General features: G+C 35.5%; 1 protein-coding gene across 6 annotated transcripts in view; it reads left to right on the top strand.

The window, feature by feature from the left end:
* Window positions 1-26,807, top strand: part of CDK14 (cyclin dependent kinase 14) — a 727,116-nt gene that overhangs the window by 422,779 nt on the left and 277,530 nt on the right. For all 6 annotated transcript variants that reach the window (XM_028846085.2, XM_077998072.1, XM_001102520.5 and 3 more), the window contains one exon: window positions 16,932-17,055. In XM_028846085.2, the coding sequence (XP_028701918.1) occupies window positions 16,932-17,055 (124 nt within the window). The remainder of the gene's footprint in view (window positions 1-16,931; window positions 17,056-26,807) is intronic.

Here is a 26,807-nt window from a genome sequence, read left to right as displayed (position 1 = left end):
TCGTCATACTTCAAATACTTTACTGTTTGCTCCTCATTCCAAGTCCAGGTTGCACTGTGGTGATAAACAAGGTTTAACACTACAGGACTCGGTACCTCCTAGGACATGGTGAGAGACTTAATGATGAGGGAAATGTGTAGTCAGTGTAGAAATAATGTCACAGGAATTATATGTGATACAGCCAGCCTGGGTATTTATATCAGCAGGAACTTTTCCTACTTGGAAGTTGTTTAACATGGTCACAGATAGATGCCTTACTACATTTTTGTTTTTAAAAGAATGTGATGTGATTTACCTCTTCTTATTTTTTAAAATACCTTAAAAGCAGCAAAATGTATTAATCTATGGGGATTCCTTCCCCCATAACTAGTGAAATCTTTGATTTGTTGATGATCTTCTGAAATGTCCTTGACAGTCTCAGTTCTTGGCATATTTGTGGATACAAGAAACCTCAGTAATAAACTAACAGGTCTTCACTTTATTCCGCAATAGAGTCTCCTGGCAAGCTTTATATGTATATATGTACACACACACACACACACACACACACACATACATACATACATACATATATTCTTACCTCCCAGAATCAGGATGTCTGCATAGTATAATACTGGGAATTTTAGCCAGAGTAATCAGCCAAGAAAAAAAAAAATGAAAAAAAAAAATCCAAATTGGAAAAGAGGAAGTCCTCTGATCATCTCTCCTTGCAGACAAAGTAATCTTATATAGAGAAAAATCTAAAGACTCCACCAAAAAAAGTTACAAAACTGATAAACTAACTCAGTAAAATTGCAGGATAAAAAGTCGACATATAAAAATTAGTAGTGTTTCTTCCCCAATAATGAACTATATGAAAAAGAGATAAAACAATTTAATTGATAATAGTTACCAAAAATTATGTAGGAATCAGTTTAACCAAGGAAGGTGAAAGACCTGTATGAGAAAACTGCAAAACAGTGATCAAAGAAATTGAAGAAGCTACAAATGGAAAGACATCCTATGACCATGGATCAGAAAAAATAATATTATTAAAATACCATACTACCAAAAGAAATGTACAGATTCAATACAATTCCTATCAAAATACCAATGACATTCTTCATGGCAGTAGATAAACAATCCTAAAATTTATATGGAACCACAAAAGAACCCAAATAGCCAAAACAATACTGCACAAAAAGAACAAAGCTGGAGACTTCATACTATGTGGCTTCAAAATACACTACAAAGCTGTAGTAACCAAAACAAAATGTTATGGGTATAAAAAAGAGACACATGGACAAAGGGAGCAGAAAAATGCTCAGAATAGCGAATCCCCAAATTAATCCGCAAACCTATAGTCAACTGATATTTGACAGAGGTGTCAAGGACATACTTTCGGGAAATAACATTCTCTTCAATAACTGGTGCTGGAAAACCTGGAAATCCATGTGCAGAAGAATGAACCAAGACCTCTATTTTTCACCATATACAAAAATCAACTTCAGATGGATTAAAGGCTTAAACATAAGACCCAAAACTGTTAAACTCAGGCAAGAAAACATGGGAGAAACACTTCAGGACTTTGGTCTAGGAAAAGATTCTATGGCTAAGACCTCAAAAGCACAGGCAACAAAAATAAAAATAATAGATAAATGGGACTATATTAAACTCATAGGCTTCTGCAAAGCAAAGGAAACGAGCAAAGATACAACCTGTTGAATGGGAGAAAATATTTGTAAACTCTTCATCTGACAAGGGACTAATATTTAGATTATACAAGGAATTCAAACAGCTCAACAGCAAAAGAAACAAACTCGTTAAAATGTAGGCAAAGGACCTGAAAAAACCTGTCTCAGAAGAAGACATACAAATGGTGCATAGGTAGTAAGACATGCTCAACATCACTAATTATCAGAGAAGTAAAAATCAAAACCATAATGAAATTCCATCTTACCCCAATTAGAATGGCTATCATAAAAAAGACAAAATATAACAAATGTTAGTGAAGATGTGGAGAAAAGGGAAGTCATACACTGTTTGTGGGAATATAAATTAGTGCAGTTATTATGGAGAACCTATGAAGGTTTCTTAAAAAACTAGAAATTGAACTACCATATGATCCTGCAGTTCTATTAATGGGTGTTTATCCAAAAGAAAGGAAATTTCTGCACCACCATGTTCATTGAAGCACTGTTCACAGTAGCAAATATATAGAATCAATCTAAGTGTCCATCAACAAATTGATAAAGAAAATGCAGTACATACATACAATGGAAGGTTTTTCAGCCATAAAAATGAATGAAATCCTGTCATTTGCAGCAGTATGGATGGAACTGAAGGTTATTATGCTAAGTGAAATAAGCCCCTCACAGAAAGACAAATAGTATGTATTTATATTCATATATGAGAGCTAAAAAAGTTGATCTTGTGGAGGTAGAAAGTAGAATGATAGTTACCACAGGCTGGGAAGGATTTGGGGGTGGGGGATGAAGAGAGATTGATTAACGAGTACAGACATACTGTTCGATAGAAGAATATGTTCTAGTGTTGACAGCACAGTAGTCTAACAGTAGTTAACAACAATACATTGCATATTTCAAAATAACTAAAAGATTTGAAATGTTCCCAAGACGAAGAAATTATAAATATTTGAGGTCAGGGATATCCTAAATACCCATCATTATACATTGTATGATTGTATAAAAATACCCTGTGCTCCCCAAAATAGGTACAAATATTATGTATCAATAAAAATTTACTTTAAAAAGTAGCTTTGGGTAGGAAATGTGGGCATTTGCTCAGACTCAAGGATGAGAGGCCAAGGTATCTCCCATGATCTACAGCATCTCCTAACTCCCCTGTATCCCTGCATCGCTTTACTCCCCAGCCTTGGGGACATGTATACTTGCCAGCAATCCTAGCCTCTTGTTCTTCCACAGCCCTGCAGCCTGCTGGCTTCCATTGCTCCTCACTCTGCCAGCAGGGGAGCGGGTGGTGACCCAGAATAAGGTGGGGGCTGTGTAGGTCAGAGAGAGGCAGGAGAGAGCTTGAGAGACAGGGCTTGGCATGGAGAGCCCTCAGACAGCAAGAGTTGTGCCTCAAGGGAGAAGATATTAAGAGTATTCCGGGAAGGATCTGATCTTTCCAAGACAACAAACCTGAAGAATCCAAGAAACTCTCCAGTGAAGACCCCAGTTGACAAATGAGTAACTTGGAGGAAGCCAAGTTGCTTTCACTGATTGGATAGGGATAGGTAGAGAAGGAAACTTTAAAAAATTATCATTAATAGTCTCAGAGAGAGAAAAGAAGATAATTCATCCATAAAACAAGAATGTCATATTATTTTTGAGAAGCAGAATTTAGTCAACACAGAGGAACTCTTGGAAATTAAAAATATAACAAATTAAAAACAACAATAAAATCATGGAAGATAAAATTGAAGAAATTTGCCAGAAAATAAACCAAAAAATACAAAGATGAAAAATGGGAAAGAAAGTATCAAAAAATCAGAGGTCTAATATAGGGGATCCCACATCTGAATAACTGAGGAATAAAGAAAGGAGGGAATCATTAAAGTAATATCTATGAAACCATAATTTTTTCAAATGTATAGGCTTGAGTTTTTAGATTAATGCCTAGAACATTTTTAAAAAACTGAAAATAATGTTCATTATTGCAAAATTTCAGAACACTGGGTTCAAAGAAAAATCCGTAAAAAAGGAAACAGGTTTACTCCACGGGATCAAGAATTACAATGGCATCAGATATTCAGCAGTAACACTGAAAGGGGGATGGCAGTGAGACAATAGCTTGAAAATTTGGACACAGAAGTGTTTTAAGCCTAGAATTCTGTGCAAACTGTCAATGAAGTATGAAGGTAAAATTACCATTTTTAGATACACAAGGAGTTGAAAATTTTGTCTGTTACATTCTTTCTCAGGAAGATACTTGAGGATATACTCCACTGTTACTTAAAAGATGGGAAAAGAATTTGGTGTTGAATTAGTAGTGACCACAAAGAAAACTAAACAAAGGGAAACAAACTGACAAACAAAAGAACTAGATTATTACTAACACCAAGAAAAACAAATTTTTATGCAGGAGAAGGAAAGATATTCATAGTAAACGTTATAGCTCAGCTGTAAATAACATTTACATGGTAATAATAATTTAAACATTGAATGTTGATATAATTTAAAACAAAACAAAACAAAAAATACCTCTTTAAGTGATAATGCTGTAGCCAAGCGCATTCCAGGACCAGCGTCCTGGATCAATGGTTCATTCCAGCCCCCGACATTTCATAGAAAATAAACATCAGGATCACTGAGATGATGGAGTGTGTTAAAGGGCTTTTTAACTCTTTGTCCAATGTTCTTTTCCCTGAGCTACATGATTAATACATTAAATTACTGTAGTTAGCTTGATTATTTGTGACTTTAGAAACACTAAGTCACATAGGTTCCTCATCATTTTCATATTGAAGATAATGGTGATACTTTCTCCAAGGGTATGGAAAGTTAAAAAATAGATGTAGCTTGTTAAAGCCTTGTGTTTTGGCATCTGAATTGCAGTGCATGGAAGCAGACAACCCTTATTACAATGTTTGTTTCTATGAGAGGCCACTCATCTAATTATGCATTGGGATTTCCTCACTGTTTGCTTGGAGACAAGGGTCTTCTCCAGAGTTGCTTTAGGATCTGAACTGCGGGTGAAATTATTCTCAAAAAATTCTGACTATGACATAGTGACAGATGTCTCATGGGTATTTCTGTTTGGTATATAAACATATTTTTTCATGTGGTGATATTTATTGTCACTTAAATCTATGAATATAAAAATGAAGAACATAAATATAATATTTACTAAGTTAACAGCTGTTTATAATGCTGTGCTAGATATTAATTTTTTTTAAAAGTTGATCTTCCCATCATCTTAGATTGTTAGGGAAAAAACACCAAAAAGCCTCAGCTGAACTAAAATAAGACATTGTAATAGTTCTTTATAAATTTATGGAGATAGGAAAACCAGGAGAGATAAGCTATTATCTTTAAAAGAGCATGTCCTTTCAGTAACACAGAAGCTCTATGTTTGCTAAACACTTCACAGATTATTAAATGTTCAGAATGTGATAAATACTTGATTTTTATTATGGTGAACAACAGGAAAACAAAGTGATCAAATCATGTTGCTTCTAAAGTTAGCAATTTCGACTTTTAGTTTCATCATTCTTCAGCATGACAGTATATATAACATTTTAAACATTTATCTAGGATTCTAAAAATATACATATTTTTCTTTGTTTATATTTTATATGTAATTGTATATTGTAAAAATGTGGATATTCTGCATTTAAGAATTGTGGAGATTGTTCCTTAGTGAGACTTGGGTAGAATTTCAGGCATTACAATGGTAATGTATCCTGGAAGAATGAAGGGGAGAAAAAAGAACAACTGGAACTACACATAGCTCCTGATTTCATAGTAAAGCAAGATAAGATAATTTTGTACTAATTCCCAGCAAAATATTTGTGAAAGTTTTATTTTTCTTGATGTGTATTTCTTGTAAGCACTGGAATAGACTCATTTTTAAAAGCCAGTGTTAACTAAATTTCTAGACTCACTTTGCTACTTTAATTGCCTATAAAAGTTGTCTGTTATCAATATGGCATTATGAAATAAATATTCACTAATAATCAGTGGTTTATTTCTAAGCATAGTATCAATTTTTGACAAATGGGTAATTTTAGCAATTAATTAGTGGACGATTTAAAACCTGGATCAAAAGCCTGAGGACATTAGCCTTGTTATAAATACTTATGATGATTAAAGGCATTGCTGCCAGTTTGTAGATGGTGAAAACTGGTATGTGGGAAACTGGTTAGAGTATTTTTAGAAAGGTAGTTAAATTCCCCACCCCCTTTAAAGACCATTCACTATGAGTTATATTGGGTTTGAGCTATCATAGTTGAATATAGAACTTGTATTAATTCTTGATTTTATAATTCTCAGTGGTTTACAGATTGACCATTGCATTTTCACAAATGACTATAATGGTCTAAATTTCATCCTTTATTCAGTTTTTCATTTGTTCTTTAAAAATTGATAAGCATGAGAGACTGAAAATTAAGATTCATGAAAAAAAGATTAATTGATGCTTTCTCCAGCTGATACTCAGAAATGTAGATGTTTGAATCTTATTACCATGATGAGATTGAATCTTCCTGTGTTTTTATGTAATGTAATTCCATTTCTGTTATCATAATGACTTTTCTAGAAGATTCCCTGCAAAAACACATTTGCCCCTTTTTTTTATGAACAATTGAAAATGACCAAAGTAATTTTGAACTTCCTGACTTATTCTCTGAAGTATCTGAAATCCTATTGGCATAAAGCTGATTCTTATTTTTCATTTCAATAGATATATTAATGAAAAGGATAGGAGATTTATTATGGTTGAAAACTTGCTATTTTTCTTTAATAGACCAGAGAATAAGCAGGTGTATAAAAGACAGAATAATGCTATGCCAAATTAAGATTGTCTTATACAGATGGCACTGAGAATTGATTTCTAAATGAGACTTTCTAATGTTCAGATAGAAAACCAAGTGGGCCGGGCACGGTGGCTCAAGCCTGTAATCCCAGCACTTTGGGAGGCCGAGACGGGCGGATCACGAGGTCAGGAGATCGAGACCATCCTGGCTAACACGGTGAAACCCCGTCTCTACTAAAAAATACAAAAAAAAAAAAAAAACTAGCCAGGCGAGGTGGCGGGTGCCTGTAGTCCCAGCTACTCGGGAGGCTGAGGCAGGAGAATGGCGTAAACCCGGGAGGCGGAGCTTGCAGTGAGCTGAGATCCGGCCACTGCACTCTAGCCTGGACCACAAAGCGAGACTCCGTCTCAAAAAAAAAAAAAAAAAAAAAAAAAAAAAGAAAACCAAGTGACACCTGATTTTCTCAGTATTCTTCATTAGATCTTCTCATTTAGCGCCTAATAATTTCCTACTACACATTACTGTGAATATTATAGAGCCTTTCCTCATTCTGTATTTTAAGAAATATGATTATTTCATGAGGCCATTAAAGAATGTTTTAAAAATTTGACACTAAGTCTCCGTGTCCAGGCTTTTTTTTTTTTTCTTTTTGGATGTTTTCATCTTATTTTTATAATAATAAAATAATCTTCCATATCTAGAAAGTGGAGGACTAACGATAAAAGAAAATGAAATTCCACATGTCAGCTCATATTGTTTTGGACATTCAGAGGGGATCTGAGTAGTGAATTTTCTGGTTAAGATGTGGGGCGTACATTTAGTTGTTTAGAACATGTCTTTTGCATCCTCGGGATCATCTGCTGATTTGCTTGTAACAATTTGGATACAGCAAAGGAATTAAGGCCAGCTAATTAAATAGTACACTGTTTCCTAGAGATCCTTTAAAAACCAGATTGAAAAGAAATCACCCCAAAAAACGATGAAATGCAGACAGTGATTGGAAGTGTTACATGATTCTTTAATTGTTAGTTACCCAACTTGGGAGTTCCCATTAAGAACAGGGGAAACACCCTCCTGGGCTTTACACCCATCGCCTTGCCTCTCTCCAGTTTAAGATGGATCTACACACGACCTGTTTGTTTTCATGTTTTCCAGGACAGACATGAGACCCTGAAGGGAAATAAGCTCAAGTAGTAGAGTATACACATATTGTCTTGGATAGGCACAGCATTCATGTGTCCAGCCAGTACAGTTCATAGGTATTTTCTCATTCCTGTATAAATTTCTGTTACTTCAGACCCCTCTGAGAGGATGGAGAAAGAGGTTTGTTGATCATACGTATCTAAATTCACAAGTTGTTAAATGTCACGTCCCATTTGAAATTAGTTTTTCTTTGATATAGCTTGTTTTTGTGACTTACTCCAAGGCCTTTAAACTTAAGATCTATCACCTTTGTCAATTTTTCAATCCACATCTCTCTCTTTTTAGTTATACTAGCCTTCTCAGTTGATATTAAGTTAATTTATTTTGATTTAGTATCTAAGATGTTACTTTAGTCAGAAAAACCATTTAAACTCTGAATATTGATTTGTTTTCATTGTGTATAAAAAAGAATGGCCCTGTAGTTGGGAGAGAGTAGCATATGTTCCCAAATGAAGTTGAATAGGAAGAACCACTGACTCTCCATTTCCCAATTTGGATTTTGTGCTATTTCTGTATAGTTCAGAAAAGCGCTTATTAGTCAGGTCAGTCCTATAATTCTGACAGACAGAAACTTGACAGTGACAGAATAAGATTATGTTATTTGAATTTCTTAGAACACTTCTTTCAGCTTTTCTCTTGGAAAATTACGTTAGATAGCTATTAAATCCAACAGCTTGTCTTTAACAGTTTCTACTCAGCTAGGGAATATTTCTAATACTAATTTTAGGCAGATGCCCACCTTTATTAAAGAGAAGACCCAGCCCCCACCCCCCCTCCATCCACATGCTTCACAGTATATACAAAGTCCAATAACTTGGAAACCTGCTTACTGTACTAGATCTTCTTTTACAGAACTTGACAAAACCAAGATCAGTCACACTAGCCTCACTTCACTCATTATAAGTCTCCCAGCTCTAGATCCCATGGCTTTAAACTGCCTGCTCATTGTGGGCACCTGGATACCGGAAACACCACCTTGCTTGGTATCCGCCATTGCCTTGAAGTAGAGAGTGTGCAATGGAAGGCCAACTTACTTGGTAAGCTAAGCAGTTATTTCCCCGGAAGGTTGCCCATGAACCTGAAATTCTCATTTTTTGAGTTATTTCTCTCCAGAAAGTTCTCATCTTTAGGAAAAGCATATTAATGTTCAAAGATCTTAAAGAATGTAAATTAAATTGTTACATTATCTGGAAATGACAAAACATGTTATTTATGTCAGAGCCTTAGAGAGTGTAACTAAAAAAGCAGAAAGAAGAATGGAAGAACTCAGACAGGGCAGAGAAGTGGCAAGACAGACTCCTTTTGCTACTCAGATTTTCCAGGAAATGGATCTGTAAAATATATATTGCAAAAAAATACACATGAAAGGCCTGATGCCTTATCATGAATGCTTGTGTCTTATACCAGTCCAGTAGCACACTTAACGCTGTCAAGTATGTCCAAAGTGACACATAAATTATACTTAATGTTGAATAGCTAGGGTTTTATTTCTGTCTTTTTTTAATATCTCTGTATAATCCTCTGAGTATTCTCTAAAAATTCGGGAAGGGGAACATCACACACCAGGGCCTATCACAGGGAGGGGGTAGGGGGGAGGGATTGCACTGGGAGTTGTACCTGATGTAAATGACGAGTTGATGGGTGCTGATGAGTTGATGGGTGCAGCACGCCAACATGGCACAGGTATACATATGTAACAAACCTGCACGTTATCCACATGTACCCTAGAACTTAAAGTATAATAAAAATAAATAAATAAATAAATTCAATACTTTGAATTGCAATGATGCTTTGTAAAATTATTTGGGTGTACATTGCATTACAAATTAGGATTTAATATTTGCATTAGCTGTTTTGAAACTTAACTAAATGGAATGAATCATGATGAATCATTTTGTGGCTTTTAAAACTGAAGACCTAGTATTACAGTTAAACCATTATCTGATGCATATTAAAAAATATTTTGACATTGACTGCATATTATTGGGATTTTAACTAATTATTTTTAACTTCTAGAAAGTTGGATATATGGATAGTTTAAGGTTTGTGCATTAAAAACCTATGGGTTTTTAAATGATACAGTGTTAAATATGGAACATAGTATTTGAAGTATTTATTATTCAAATATAACTTTCATTTATCTACCAATATCATATTTTGTAGCTTTAGATTCACATAGTATATAGCTGTTTTAATTAAATAGTATGCACACCTTTTTGGATAGCAGCCTTCTTAATTATAGTGTCAGAGTAAGACAAAAATGGGTTCAAGTATCAGCACTGTCTCTTACTTACTATGTGTTCCTTTGACCAATTCACTTAATTCCTCTTTTTTTTTTTTAAAAACATTTAAGTTCAGGGGTACATGTGCAGGATGTGCGGGTTTGTTACCTAGGTAAAGGCATGTCATGGGGGTTGGTTGTACAGATTATTTTATCACCCAGGTATTAAGCCTTGTATCCATTGGTTATTTTTCCTGATCCTCTCCCTTCCCCCACCCTCCACCCTCTGATAGGCCGCAATGTGTGTTGTTCCCATGTGTTCATGTGTGCTATGTGCTATGTGTTCTCTATGTGCCCATGTGTTCTCATCATTTACCTCCCAAGTATAAGTGAGAATATGTGGTATTTAGTTTTTTCTTGCTATGTTACTTTGCTAAGGCAATTCACTTAATTTATCTGTGACTTTATTTCTTTTTCTGTGAAATAGGGATAGTAATATCTACCTGGTAGAGGTGTTGTAAGGGTTAAATTATCGAATGTATATAATACACTTAGCAAAATATCTATCATAATAAGCACTCAATAAATGGTAGTGATTCAACTCCAGTTGTTTATCTTATAAAATCCCTTCCATTTCTGTTATTCATAAAATAATGGAATGATGTAATTTAACAATGTGAAATGGTTAACAAAGATATCTAAGGCTCAAATCAACCATGTTTAAGATGAGAAACCTGAGTTACAGAGATGACAAAAGAGTAGCATAATTATCTTAGTAAGACGTTACTGCTGTGTTGTAAATGGTAGGGCCCATTGCTAATGACTCCCATTAGTAGATTTCTTAGTCTCCTGTAAGCCCTGAGAGACCCTGCACATTCCTTAAAAGAAGTTGACACATGCCCTGAAAAATCTACAAGATATTCACTGTGCTTCATCTCAGATTAAAGTGAATTGCATATATTAAATAATCTATGTATTTCTAACCATTCACGGAGCCTGACACCTCTAGACACTGAGAAAAAGAGCATCTGACCTCACCTATTTAGACTTTGGTGAGAGGGATTGGTTATAATGCTTCTTTCTTACTGCAAGTGTCAGTAGTTCTGAGCAATAAACATAACATTGAATCCAATAGTGTGTGCTTTATATAAACTTACTTTAAAAATTGTGATAAAATACCATTTATTTATTTATTTATTTATTTATTTATTTTACCTACTTAAATTGTGAAGAGTTTCAGAAGGAAATAGAGGAAGTGTTAAGAGATACTCCCAAGAAGTAAATGCAGTGGTGCTGAGAATATGCTGTTTCCTGCTGGGGATGTCAAGACAACTGGCTAAAGATAGATCTGCTGCTAGTGAAAGTGTCCCTGTTCATCATTTCATTACTATTTAAGACATTTTCTCATTGGATTTTTATTACAGAAAATGAACATATTCAAACTGGAATATAAATCTTCAGTGATCCTACTGATGGATTTGGGATGAGTCTCCTATATAAAGGAATAGAATATCCTGAGATGGCAAAATATTCTTAGGAAGATCTTATGGCTACTATAATAGAAAGATAAAGAGTTTCAGATACGTTAATTTATCTAGTTCAGCACATGAAGCTGTCTTCTCTCATGTTATCTATTTCTAAGATTTTGAACAGCAAAAACAAATTCAAGAATCATGTGCTCATTATATTGTATGCTAATTGAGGCTTTTACAAACTTCAGTTCACTTAATAATAAAAGCACTTTGACTGTATTGGGTGTATAACTATTCATCCATGCATTTATTCAGCATCAACCTTATTTAAGTTAATGAGGTGTGGTGGAAAGTTCACAAGAGCTGTGTGATGGTTGGATGACTATGTTTCTTATGTCTTTAGAGCTTTAGTTTTCTCATTTGTTTAAACAAAGGGAAAAATACAGGATGGTAGATGGAAAGGATTAAGTAATTTGTTGGGGGGTTTTTGTTTTGTTTTGTTTTTTGTTTGTTTGTTTTTGAGGCAGAGTCTCACTCGGTCGCTCAGACTGGAATGCAGTGGTGTAATCTCAGTTCACTGCAGTCTCCGCCTCTTGGGCTCAAGCAGTCTTCCCACCTCAGCCTCCCAAGTAGCTAGGACTACAGGCACACGCCACCATGCCTGGCTAATTTTTTGTATTTTTTTTTAGCAGAGACATAGTTTTGCCATGTTGTCTAGGCTGGTCTCAAACTCTTGGACTCAAGTGATCCATCTACCTCTGCCTCCCAAAGTGTTGGGATTACAGTTGTGAGCCACCACCCCGGGCCTGATTAAGTTATTTGTATAACATTACTTAAAATAACCTTTAAATAAGAATAAACTTTCAGTAAGTATTAGTCACCCTTCTTTTCTTTTTAGTGCCTGAGATTCCATTGGTGTTTACCAGGTTTTATTAGCAAAGCTGATTTGTATGCTTTAGAAAAAGAGTGTGTGTGGCCCGCCCCTTGGTGGCCCTTCTTGTTCTCACAGGGTCTCCTGGTTTTTCACAGGAGATCAAGTATAGCTTGCTGTGTGTTTTATACAACAACCAAGTGAAGTGATTTTCTCAAAAATTTAAATTAGAAGGGGACTTGCCTATTTGTCTAGAAGAAGAGCTCTCTAAGGCTTGAGTTTTAAAGACATTCCAAGAGTAGTCCATGGGGCATTCCATTGAACTTAGTAGGTCAGCTGCTTCCTTAGAGCCTTCTCACCCCTATCTGCCAGTGTATATTTTGTTAAGGATGTTAAAATGTTTTTTGTAAATGTAGGGATCAAGGGAAAACTACCCCTTCACCCTCTAAAGGTTCACAGAAAAATTAACTCGCAAAATGCACATTGATTTGAGAAAAGGCACAAACTTATTTTAATGTGCATAGCACAAGGTCATCATAGAAGAATAATTACCCAGTAACCCAATGTGAATAGATGTTTATATATTCTTATTAGGAGAAAGGGAGATGGGGAGGTATGGATGCTTTTAGGGGTGTGGTAAGTGATTTTTAAGGAAATTCAATGGGATTGAAAACTATACAAGAATACACGTCTGTTGGGCCTGCAGAGCAGACAGTGGTTTGTGACAAAAGTCTGTCCAGGTGTGTTGACAGACTTCCGTCTTTCTTCCTAGGATAAGAGTTCAGTTAATGGAAACTCAGGAAAGGGATCAGAGGTAATTGTTTTCTTCTTTGGCAGGTCCAGATTTTAGGCAGTTAAGGGGATTCAGAGAACAACTTCATCCTGTGCTTTGGGAGAGACAGAGAATTGAGAGACAGGGGCAGAGATGGGAAGTGGGGCAGAAGGTCAAGGAGACCTTCAGACTTCTTCAGTTCAGTGTGTCAAAGTGCCATTCTGAGGGTATCAGTTTCTTTGAGCTCCACCGTAAAAGTTTTCTAATGGTTTTCAGAAAGTTGATGGTCCCCTTGCCACAGTTAATTTTATGAGGTCGAGTTGGTAGGTTTACAGCTTCATATATTGTCTTTCTCGGAATTTATAATACACCTGCTTGCTTGGTCTTCTCAGTGTTTTCCCTCAGAATGTTAAGGGGTTTGTCATAACATTTTAACTTCTGCATCTACTGAATGCTCAACTCAGTTTCCTTTTGAAATTTTACACGTAATGAATTCTGTTTTCAGAGTGGCAAGTTTCTTGTGATTCGTTCCCTTCTCCCAGGCTATTCTTCTTGTAACAACTGAATCAATTCTACTGCTTTATTATTATTATTATTATTGTAGTTAGATCCACCGTCTTCTGTGCTTTCAATATGCTCAGTTTGCGTTGCTGTTAAAATACAGATCTCTAAGTCACAATGATCTGTTTGTGTGTCTGTCATACCAAGTTAGCTGTGAGTTCCTCGAGTCCAGGGACCACATCTTATATCTTATTCCTCTTGGCATCCCTCTTGCATAACAGCACCTAGCACATATGGTTGGCACTTAATAAACCCTAAGTGAATTTATGCTGTGGAGATCTGTTCTGACATTTGTTTGGGGCTGTATTTGTCATGTTTGGGGCTTCATTTGTCATGTATACACTTGGAATTTGAGTGTATAGTGGCATTTTTTCTCTGGTACTGCTTTTTAAATCTCCTTTAATATGGCATTCTATTTGAATAGCTTCTAGATTAGCATGAGGATTATATATTTTCACTAATTACTAAAGGTATTAAGGAAGAGTTCTTTGGAACTGCTTGATTTACCTACGTCTGCCCCTAGTTTCTAGAGAATTCCATTCCAAGGTGCCCGTTATTTGTGTTTATCTGCTGCCATCCAGATGTCTCTAAATTCAGGTCAGTACTCACATTACTGGTTTCAATACCTATTACCCGAGTTATAAAGATAGTTAAAGCAGACAGCCTATGGGTGCTAGGATTAGTATCATACTGTGATAGACATATGCAGACAGGGCAGAGACTGCCCTGGGAGCACGGAGAAGGAGCACCTCACACAGACCTGTAGGGGTACAAGGGCTTGCAGGGGTGGTCAGGGAAACTCTAGGGAGGAACAGTTCCTGAGGAGAGACCTAAGGAATGCATGGAAAATAGTAGGCAAAGGGAAGAGAAGGCCTTTCCGGCCGAGGAGAGGCGAGGATAATAGCTCACGCCTGTAATCCCAGCACTTTGGGAGGCCAAGGAGGGCAGATCACGAGGTCAGGAGATCAAGACCATCCTGGCTAAAGTGGTGAAACCCCGTCTCTACTAAAAATACAAAAAATTAGCCGGGTGTGGTGGCGGGTGCCTGTAGTCCTGGCTGAGCCAGGAGAATGGCGTGAACCTGGGAGGTGGAGGTTGCAGTGAGCCGAGATCGCACCACTGCACTCCAGCCTGGGTGACAGAGTGAGACTCCATCTCAAAAAAAAAAAAAAAAGAAAAGAAAAAATACAAGGTTGGAGAACAGCGTGCTGAGTGTTGAGGTGGGCAAGGTTTCTTGGAGCTGGGGAATATAGGTAACAATGCCTGAGCCCGCACCCCCCAAAAAATAATGCCTGAGCCCCTCAGTTGGAATCAGTGTTCAGCTCAGTGGCCTTGGAGGCCATGTGATTAGATGCCCAGATTTTATTCTGTTCATTGGAGGAAGCAGTTCTCTAGCAATCCTTTGCTTGCTGATGTTGATTTCTGGCCAAGATGATGAGTGAGATGGTGAGATGGTTAAGAGCATAGAATTTGGAATCAGACTCTGGGTTTGAGTCCTAGCTCTGCCACTTAATTGCTGTGTGATCTTGAGAAACTACTCTCAGTTTCCTCATTACTAATATGGAGGTTAATAGTAGTACCTACTTCATTAAAATTAAATGAAGTAATAGTCTATAAACTGTATAGAATAGCAGTTGGCACGTAGTGTTATGTATTCATTAAATTAAAATACATTGCCATGGTTAAACAGTTGCGTTCTGATAAGACTCTGCTAGGTCCCAAAGATCAGGTAGCATTTTGCAGAATGGCTGTTTCCATTCAAAATCAACTTATTTTTAAAATTAAGTTTGTTATGTGGTTTGCCTTCGTGTTTTTGTTTCGGGTTTTTAAAAGACTTTGATAACACAAAGTGGCTTTATTTTTCCCTCTTTCCTTCTAAACTAAAGGAGTATGAATTTTCTTAGAAGTTGTAAGCTTTAAGCTTCAGGACGCAGGGAGTATCGGAAGTGAAGAATGAGGCTGGCAGCTGCTAGTGATGGTGTGAACTCAAGTCTTTCTGTTTGTTGTACAGGAAGGGTTGAGAGGACAAATCCAGAGAGATATTTGCATCCTGGGATTCTTGAGCTAGTCTTTTAATCTTGACCAACACAGAACAGACTTCTATTTTCTGCTGCTTAGACTCTGGAAATAATCATCTCAATTTACTGCCCCATACATATTGTCACATACAAAGATTTTGAGATAAGTTAGCTTTACTGTTATTTCAAGGTATCCCCTGTAATGAAATTCACTTGGCTTTCAAAGCCCCTGCTTAGTCAGAACATTGCAGAAATGCCATCTTCCAGGGCCCTCAGGAAGCTGCCAATCTTTTCTATTCAATATTTCAGAATCTTTCTATCATTCATCTTTTACAATTCATTTTAAATTGCCCTGAAACTGCCTTTGGTTACTAACTGGTTATATAGACTAGAATATTGGTGGTACTTAAACGTAAGAACATTTGTTTTTGTTTTAGGAGATGGATTAAAAAATGTCTATTAGGATTATTTTGGCAAGTAAATTGTTTAAAAATATTCTCTTTTTTCAGAAGAAGAATATTGGGAAGCCTAGTGAATCACACTTTTTTGCTATCGAAATAGAAACATTTGGTATGACCCAATATGAAACTTCACAGACAAGGCTATTAATCACTTCTGAAATTATTTCTTGCAAAAGTATCACTCTCGAGTTCTTGACTTTCCTGTTTTCTGTGTTTCCTTTCCCTTTAGGATGGGTTTGCTCTGAAATTAGTGAAAGTGGTACATGCCTGTCTTTAAGCAGCAGCCTAATCTCTATGACCATATGTGCAAAAGCAGTATAATTATAATGCAGTATTAATTAGACAATATGACTGTTTTTGTTTTAATTATTTCAAATCATCTTATCTTTCCCTTCCTTAAAGCATGTTAATGGGTGAATTTATGGGTACCATGTTCATGTTATTTCTATGGGATTAAATATGTGCATATTGATATAAACTTGGTAAACAGTTCTTTTTTAAATTTCTATAATATTTTGAATAAATTTCCTTTCCTTTCAAACATCATTTTAGTCCTGAAGACTAAATCAGTTTTAAAAAAACCGATTATTTACATTTTGCTTAAAGAACAGTAGTTGGAGTATAGATCTCTCTGGCTGAGGAAGTATCACTCTGGGGTTGGTATAATAGGTTGTTAGAAATTCCTAGATTTACTTCTAAATGAATTAGGAATTCACATTCTAAAATCTCACATTCTGTTGAAATAATTTGGTAGAAAATTTGGTGATGGTTATCCATTTTCACTAAATATTAATACAAGTACTTAGGAGACTGTATGTAGAAACTGGCGTTTGTCTGTGTTTTGATTTTAACCTTTGTCTCCTTATTTTTTCAGTTGTTTTTATTTCAGTTGCTGCGAGGGCTGTCTTACATCCACCAGCGTTATATTTTGCACAGAGACCTGAAACCACAGAACCTTCTGATCAGTGACACGGGGGAGTTAAAGCTGGCAGATTTCGGTAGGAAAGCAGTTAATTACCAGTCTATTTTGTCTCACTGTGAGAATGCCAGGCAGATGGTGGCACTGCATTTGTTTAGGTGCACTTCTTCTGTCATCATAGATCATGGTAATTTTTTTTCTCTGGAATGAAGAATTTTTTTTCTTTTTTTATGATAGCATAAAATATAATGCTTTGTGGAGTTTTATAAAATTCAGACTGCTTGTTAGAGTCTTTAATAATAAATGTAAATCAGATCTTGTTAATACATATTTCCAAAGGAAAAGTCAGTAAAATTTTTAACATAAAATATATGCTCCTTGAGTGAAAATTTATTTTTTGAAACTTTTATTATGAAAATGTCAAATATACTCAAAAGTAGAAAAAAATAATATAATGAACTTCAGTTACTCACCACCCAGCTTCAACAATTACTAATATTTTACCAAACTTGGAGAAACCTAAATTTAAACATCTGGACCTTTTCAGAGGATTGCAGGATATATACAATAATGTACGTTGCCCTGAGGCTTTAGTAACTAGAAATCTAGATGTAGTGTTAACCTTCCCAGAATTGACTGTTGTTTCAAGTATTTTCAATATTAATGCAAAAATAGACACTTATTACTATTTAAAAGTTGAGGTTCTGGAGTGAGCATTATAAGTCATTCCTTCCTTAGAAGTGTTGAGATTGTCTTCCTCCAGCATAGAAGCTTTCCTCCAAACACCACGTTTGAGCATCCAAAGGGAAGCAAAACCATTGCATGCTCCTTGCTAGCTCCCCTTCCCTTGATCAAGTCTGACGTTTCTGCTTTGCCCAGGCTCTCTGTCACACTAGAGATTGTGTTGAGTTGATTCTGAGCACCGCGGGATACCTGATGGAAGCATAACATGTTGACATTGCATTGCCTCAATTATTTTTGAATACATATTCTGATTAGAAATTTGTTCCATTAAGAATGGAATGAAAATATTACCCTTGGGACATAAAGATGCCTGAGGTTGAGATGGGCTTTTGCTGGAATATGATTATCTTTTCCCTCTCCACTCCCCCATTAAATAAAAGAAAAGGCAGGAAATATTTGTTTCTTATTTCAAGGTTAGCAGACTGTTGAATACCTTTGGAATGAATCTACTTTGTTGGGTTTTATGAATTCTTTTATTCGAAAAATGAAATAAAACAAAAGTTAGTATGACTAGTGGAGTAGTGATATATTATAAAACTTTATCATTTTCTACTTTGATAAAAATGAAATTCTGTACACATTAGTGTATATCATTTATTAGTGTGTATCATTTATTGCCAGATTTTAGCATTAGAATTACACTAGGCGGCTGGGTATAAAATCTTTTTATAATAGGGTAGACAATAATGGGAGAGTAGTGGGGATGGAGTAGAGAAGGTTTGCAGTTTCTCAAATTCCATATTATTGGCTTACTGTGAATATATTTTGTAGTTGGTCGATGTCAGGAAATGAAAAAGTATTTATAATGATTTTCTTATGGTATGCTAATATACTATAAGGTATATGTTGAAATACATTATTGTATTGAGCATTTAATTGTATGAACACGCATTTGTTGTATATTTATAAGATACATTTTTATACATTTTGTCTGTATAACCAAGGATACAATAGGATTGTATGTTTGCGCTTACTAGGGACTCTTTTTAAATTTTATGCTGATGTTTTCATTGTAGTAGGTCAGTTTATCTTAAAAGATTCTTATGGATCTTTATTTTAAAACTGACATTTTAAAATATCAGATTCAAAAACAAATTGAAATATATTTTTTAAAAATGTAGATGATTTTTTTTAGAAAATTAGAAAAACTACAAAGTATAAACAACTCAGAGATGACAAACGTTAACATTTTTATTGTTTATTTTCCCAGTAGCTTTCTCCTGTTCCTTTCTCTTTTTTCTTGCTTCACTTGCATAACACATTGCCTCAAAAATAGAAATACACTATTTTGTAAGCATTTTTCAAATAGTATGTCATGAATATTTTCTTATGTTATTAAGATTGACAAAATCATTTGTAACAGTTTAGATTTTTTCCATTAATGGCCAAACATAGTCTCTATTCAGTCCCTTATTAATGAGCATTTTAGCTCTTTCTAATTTTTTACTATTATCCTCAGTCCTGTATTGAACATCCTTGTAGAGATAACTATTGACTCAGCAATTGCAATGTTGAGTGTTTTAAAGCATTTGATTCTTATGACCAGACGGCTGTGCAGAAGGATCGTGCCCATGCACCTCTCCTCAGAGGCATGGACTGAATCGCCCAGCTTGGAACATGCACTTGGCTTGCATCCTGTGCACAGAGTGTAGTAAGCAAGATTCATGCACCAACTGACAAGTTCCCCCAATTAATTGTGCGATTTTTTTGTCTTTTAATTTAAGACGTGCAATTAACTGTGATTTACTGTGTTTGGGCATGTTTGTGTGTCTGAGATGAAGGAAACGCACTGGAAACTGTAGAGAAGTTAGGCAGTCAGAATAGGATGGTTCCAGGCAGCAAACCAATTAAAAACACAGGGTCTTAATTCAGTGTTTGATATGTGAGGAGCTTTAAAAATGGTTTCTTTGTCTTACCTTTTTTCCTTATGTGAACAAAACCATAAAATTTTGACTAAAAGAGAGAAATACAATGCATGATTATAGTTCTCATATTGTACATGATACTACTTTTATTAGAAAAATATATGAGGTGAAAAGACTAAAATTTATTGAGTTTATTCTATGTGCTAGACACTTAGAAATTCTTGCTTCATTGTCTCTTCAAGCTAGGAATGTATACTAACCTATATTTGTGAGAGAGAGGAGATTCAGAGAGGGTTAGAATCTTGCCCAGGCTTGGACATACAGGTTGCTGGTTGCAAACCTGGAATTCAGATGCTTGATTCATATCCTTCAATCTCAGGTGGCCAGGGCCTTTGTATTTATACATATAGATATTTTCTCTTACAGGGCTGCCTAAGCTAGGAAATTATTGATCATTTTTGTATGCTGTTTTCTATATATAACAAAGATGACACCCATGCTATGTAAATAGATTACACTAGTGCAAAAATCTGCATCACGTGAAGAACACTTTGTCATTTGACTAATTCAGTAGTAATGAGTGAGTTCAACCTTAATAGACTTTACCTGCTGGATGAGGTAAACCAGATGATAGTGAATTTGGAGACCCTTCAGCTTTAAACAGTATACAGCTCTGAATTCCAGGTGGTCAAAATGCTGTAACTATTCTTTTTTCTTGTAAGCAAAGTCGTATTTAAACCCTTACCCTGAGCCTTATTTTCTATATGCATTTTGAATAAGCAAATTACACATGATTTAGAAACACTATGGCTTTCCTAATGCAGAGGTTTGCTCTGCCTGGGTATTATAAAATGATAAATTATATGGAGGCATTCAGACTCATTTCCTAAAAGATGGTTCATCTTTACATAATTTACCAGAAAAATATTTCAAATCCCTTGTATAGCCTGTGTCTTTACCACCTTGTTGCTCCTTGTATACCGTGGTGCAGCCAAACCCCAAACTTGTTTCCACTAGAGGCTTTCAGTGTGCCTTTCCTTTTGCTTAGGATGCTTGTGCTTCTGCTTCTCATGCGGCTGCCTTTTTCTCACCATAGAGGTTGTAGTTCATGTCACCTCTTCAAAGGGGCCCCCTTTCTGAAAATAAAATCTTTCCCATTCTTATTGTCTAGTCTAATTTCTTCAATAACACTTCTCAAGCTCTGAAATTATTTTGTTCATTTGTTTATCTATTTAGTTTTTGCTTACACTGCTTAACTGGAAGTTCCATGAAGGCAGGAACTTGACCTGTTTTGCTCACTGTTGTTTGCACTATCTCTAGAATCATGCTCAGCACATGGATGTTCAGTAAATATTGATTGAATGAATAAAAAATATACATGACTAAGTTGAGTATTAGTCTAAAGACCAAGACCCACCTGAATTTACTAACTTCTATCTGATTAGTTTTGGCAAACTAATAGTTTATAAAATAATTTTCTTTTCCTCAGTGCTGTCCTGGCCATGCATGATGAAGAGTGTAGATGGAATTAGATGGCCTTAGATAGTGTTAAAGCCTCAGGATTGCTCTGAGGCTCTTACACATAGACCCTACACACTCACTTGGTATTTACTATGTAATCTTAGTCTGCCAAAATAAACACCACTAAGTGAATGTAAACATATATAAGATGCATAGGATTTGAAGTTTCTACTCTGTAACCTCTGATTGTCTAAATGTACTGTTCTTGAGAGCAAAGTATGTTAACATTGAGTTCAGAGAACTTAACCCTGTCCCTAACTATCTTGTGACTTTCAAGCCATCATTTATCCCCCTCTGAGCCTTATACTCCTTGACTGAAAAATAAGAGCTTGAACATATACTTTCTAAGGTCCTTTTATGGCTGGCTTTTTATGTTGTACATTTCTGAAATTATCAACTTGTTTTCTAATGACCAGATATTTGCTGGTGGGTAAAAAAAAACAATCTGTCCATTAAACCTGGGATCAATGCTTTAACATCCCTCCCTAGAATCTAATTTTTGATTCAATCTTTTGGAAATTTAAATGAGAACTTTGCTTCTATAATAAGCATTGAGAGCACATTAAAAGAAAATTATTGAAGCAAGACAAGTAAATGCATAAATAAATTCACCAAGAAATTAAGGTCATTTGCAGTATAATAGTATGAAAACTTAAAAGATATTTTTCCATATAAATGAGATTGAAGCAAAATGGATGAGTCCATAGAATTTCTGCAAGATGATATTGGTGTTATTCATATTTCTCAGTCATTCTTTCACTATTTTCAAGGGTTATGGTCTAACTATTCCAAAAGACAATGAGATTAAAGTTGCCCCGAGAATAAGAGACAGCAAGAATTCTATAATATAAGCATTTAAGGACTTAGCTTATTTTATTGACTATCCTGGTGGAGAAACAAAGTTAAAAAACTCTGTGGTTATGATAGAATAAAATCACATTAGTTTCTTTCCCATCAGAGGTCTAAAATTTTACCTTCCTAATGTTGATAGTTTCCTCTTCCAGGCTGGTCCTTCTCTAAATTTGAGAGAGGAAATCATTGTAAATCATGTTTTAGATTAATTTGAGAAACACACCAGAAATGTGACTCTGTAGAGGACATGGTAAGTTCATGGCTTGTCATGTGCTTCTCTGAATTCACATAGGTATAGTAGTAAACAGAAATAAATCACCTTCTTTCAGATGCAGAGTAGTCTGTCAGTTTGATAAATACAGTCTCTGGATAAAAGCCTGTTAGTCCCAAAGGTACAGACCTTTACCTATGTTTTAAATCATTTACACACGAAATTCACCACTGAAGTTATAGTCATAAATTTAAGGTTAGATATAACTTAGCTCATTTGTTATGGCCTGCAGGATTCAATTTTACTGTATGTTTCTTTTAGAATATATTTTAACAGCAAAAAACCCTTTATTACCCAATGAAGCATCAATCTACTTCTAAAAGATCCTTTCAACATCTTAACACCTAAACAGTTTTAAGGCAAAGTTTAGGCAGTTGCTTTCATGTAGATCTGAAAGCAAAGAATGTATTTAGAATAACTGATACAATATGAGCCAAAGAAACAGCTTTTTTTCTACGTAATTTCTCTAGGGAATGTCATTAAAACTCTAAATGCAAGTATACATATTTTAAAATCTATTGAACAGACTGTTAAGATTACATGTTAGATATAATTTTTATTTGACATGTGAACTAGATAAAGTTATCTCCCCTTGACACATTACTTTAAAGATGTAGTAACTCTTTTGAAAAGGAATGTTGATACTTGAAATTGTCTTTTCCCTGATCTTGAAACATCAGTTACCTTAATCATTTACATCTTGTTTAATATCCTGCTCATCTCTTCACAAGTTTTTATTTTCTATTCAAGAGGAATGATAATGACATCTAATTATATTGGATCTTTTTGTTTTGTGTTAATCACAACATAACATTGTCCCAAGCATATTAAAATGATGAATATTTGAGAGCATTTTTCCTTTTAGATAAACTTTACTTTTTAGAAGAGTCTTAGGTTCACAGCAACATTAAGCAGAAAATACGGAGAGTTCCTATATACCCACTTCCCATATGCACAGCCTTCCCCACTATCAACATCTGGCGCCAGGGTGGTACATGTGTTACAGTCGATAAACCTGTGTTAACCCAGCAGTATCATCCAAACTCCAGACTTTACATTAGGGTGACATTTGTCAATTACTATGGTATCATTGGGAATAATTTCACTGCCCTGAACATCTTTTTTTTTTTTTTTTTTGAGACAGAGTCTCACTCTGTCGCCAAGGCTGGAGTTCAGTGGCTCAATCTCAGCTCACTGCAAGCTCTGCCTCCTGCCTCAGCCACCCGAGTAGCTGGGACTACAGGCGCCCGCCACCACACCTGCTATTTTTTGTATTTTTAGTAGAGACGGGTTTCACCACGTTAGCCAGAATGGTCTCGATCTCCTGACCTCGTGATCCTCCCGTCTCGGCCTCCCAAAGTGCTGGGATTACAGGCGTGAGCCACCGCTCCTGGCCCAACATCTTTTTAAAAACTCATATAGATTAGTTTTTTTAAACTGTAAATGGGAACAAGAAGGATGTATATGAACTGCGACTGATATGCATATACTATTCTATCTATGAGAAATCTCTCTGTTCAGTCACCATAAGCCAGATTGAAGCAGTGTAGATAGGGTTTGATTGCTAAGAATGGCAGCTTCAAACCCATGGAAATGAGGAAATTTGAAAGAGAGTTCAGTTTCAGACAAATCATGCATGTGAGGTAACGAGACATCTTTAAATGTGGAACAAATTGCTACGCATAGGACTGATCATCTTATTCTCCACTGTTGATGGAAACTTAGGCAGAGGGATTTCAGTATGCAAAAACATTATGTATTTTTTTTTCCAGTACAATTTGAGTGCAGAATTGTTGGCAGTAAATCAAATAAGTCTTACTGGATGTAAGTTAAAATATAGCCACGTATCCTTAGAAAATATTTGCATATGTAGAAAGACTGGAACCTTAAGTAGCAGGCATGATGACTACAGGGTAAGAATTAATAGATGTTGTTAACAGTAGCAGCACTGAAATGAATCACAGTTTTAAGTAATGCATGTGCTATTGAAGGCAACAGTGATTACACTTGAACATTGTTAACATATAGATAAGTGTCTTAGTCTGTTTCTTATTACTTGTAACAGAATAACTAAATCTGGGTAATTTATAAATACAAAAAATTATTTCTTATAGAGGCTAAGTCCAAGGTTGAGGGGCTCCTTTTGTGAGGGCCTTCTTGTTAGTGGAGACTCTCTGCAGAGTCCTGAGGCAGTGCAGGGCATCACATGGCAAGGGGGTTGAACATGCTCGTGTAAAGCCACTAATGCCACTTCTATGATAACCCATTAATACCCGTGAATGGATGAATCCATTCATGAGGAGAGAACCCTCAAGACCCAAGCATCTCTTAAAGGCGCCCCACCTTGCAGTACTGCCATATTTGGGATTAAGTTTCAACTTGAGTTTTGGCGGGGACAGTCAGTACGTATAAAAGTTAGCTTAAGAGTTTGGCAATTCCCTCATATTCCTGCTTTACAGATCCTGACCCATCTCTTTTTCTTCTACCTTCTAAAAAGCTCGTGTTAAAATTCAGCCCAAACCAGACTCCACTACCACATGTCAATATGCCTGATTTATACTAAAATCTTGGATGACAGTAAATGAATTATTGCAATCTAAAGCACATGTTTTCTAAAATCTTTACTGGAAACAAGAAAAACTGACCAGCTACTATGGGAAATGTAAGATGCTGTAAATTCTGGTTAGACATTGTTTTTTTAATTTGTGATTTTAAATCTTTGTTTCTCACTTTAATACCACCAGTTCAATATTAGTGTTCTTTCTTCCTTTTTTCCCTAGTTTCTTTTTAAAAAACCTTGCCATATGTTGGTTTATGTAGCTTTGAAATAGTACATATTTATGCATATTAATATTTTAAAATGTCCTTTTCATCTTGAATAATTTCTTCTGTGGTAATAGATAAACTTAGGATATTAGGACTTTTTTCATTTTAATGAAAGAAGAAAGCACTGGAAAATTAAAATAAAAACCAATTAAGAACTAATGATCTGTGCTGTGTATTAACTTTAAATACATGTCTACCATTTTTTTTTTTATTTTTACCACATACTAGAAAGGAATCTTGGTGCAAATAATCAAGTTTACAGACCTAAAATAATACAACTTTTTGCAAAAGTTCGAACTTTAAAAATGGAACATCTCTCTATGAAATATCTGTCAAGTTATTTGGCACTCTAGTTTTTAATCAGAAAGGATACTGATATAAAAATGCATATTGAAGTGTTCGTTCCTGTTACGGAGTAGAGTTGTCAGCTGTGGAAATCCGCCCTGCGAAACAATAACCAGCTCATATTGGATGTAGAAACTGTGTTTTGATCTCATATTGGATGTAGAAACTGTGCTTTGATCCAGCCGTAGAGTTGGGAGCAGTAGATGAAATGGGTCAATGAGTTGGCTAAATTAAGTGCCCACATCATGTGAATGGAACAACTGAGGCATAAGCAGAGGATGGAAAAACATTGCAAGATTTCAAGATAAAATGTTTAGTATGGTTTCTGAAAAGTTACCATAAGGTCTCAACATGCTTATAATCAATTGAGAGAATATTGTTATAAAAATCACTGATACCAGAATTACAAGAACAGTATAAAATAAACTGGATATAGTGGTGCATGCCTGTGGTTCCAGCTACTTGGGAGGCTGAAGCAGTAGGATTGCTTGAGGCTGGGAGTCCAAGTCCAGCCTGAGCAATATAGCAAGACCTTGTCTGTAAAAAAAATAATGAAAATAAATAATGACATGCGAGCACTTTGCTCAAAGAATTGAAAGCAGGAGATGGTGTTATTTTTGAAATCATCCAGTTGTTGATAGAATCATATCATTGGGAACATTTTGTTACAGTTTGTTTTTCAGAATAAAGGCAGAAAATATATGTAGGGAAATTAAATCACTCATAATTATATAAAAGAAAAGGAAATCCTTTTATATTGACATTTTCAGACTTTTTAAACTGAGATTTTCTCTAGATTTTGAAGGAACCTGAGAGATTATATAATCCAGACCCCTCATCTGAAAAATATGTATACCTTGGGCCAGAGATGGAAAGTAAGTTAACATTGTGACTGTTACTTAGTAAGTGTTAAATTATTATTCCTAATATTATTGTTACCGGTGTCTTTAGAGCCCCATTGTAATACCCTGTAGAATATTAATAACTTAGTTGGCACATGCATGGCTAGTTCCCCAAACATGTGAGAAGGTAGGAGTGCTAACTGGATGTTCAGTTCAAAGTAAGCCATGCTGGTCTGATGACCTGTGTCACCTGAGCACTGGGATCCTGTCAGGAAGATGGGACCCAGAATACTAGATGTCACTCTGTTCCAAACCTCACAAGTCTTGAGGAAACTTTAAGAAATGATATAAAGAATGTTTCTCGCAGTAGACTAGTAGGAAACCTTGTTGGAATATACATTTGAATAGAGCTTTGGTAATTTAAGGAATCACCCTCTTTAATTATATTCCTGGGCAAATTAAAGCATTGAAAAGCCTTGTGGACAGATGAAGACTGAATTGGCTTTAACAGTGTTCCTGTTAGGGCTCAGCCGTGCCGGGCAGTAGCTCAAAAAAATGTCATGAT

Source organism: Macaca mulatta, chromosome 3 (assembly GCF_049350105.2).
Source record: "Macaca mulatta isolate MMU2019108-1 chromosome 3, T2T-MMU8v2.0, whole genome shotgun sequence".
In the NCBI taxonomy this organism is placed as follows: Eukaryota; Metazoa; Chordata; class Mammalia; order Primates; family Cercopithecidae; genus Macaca; species Macaca mulatta.
The sequence above is the reverse complement of the archived record's forward strand: the minus strand, read 5'-3'. Positions and strand labels throughout refer to the sequence as shown.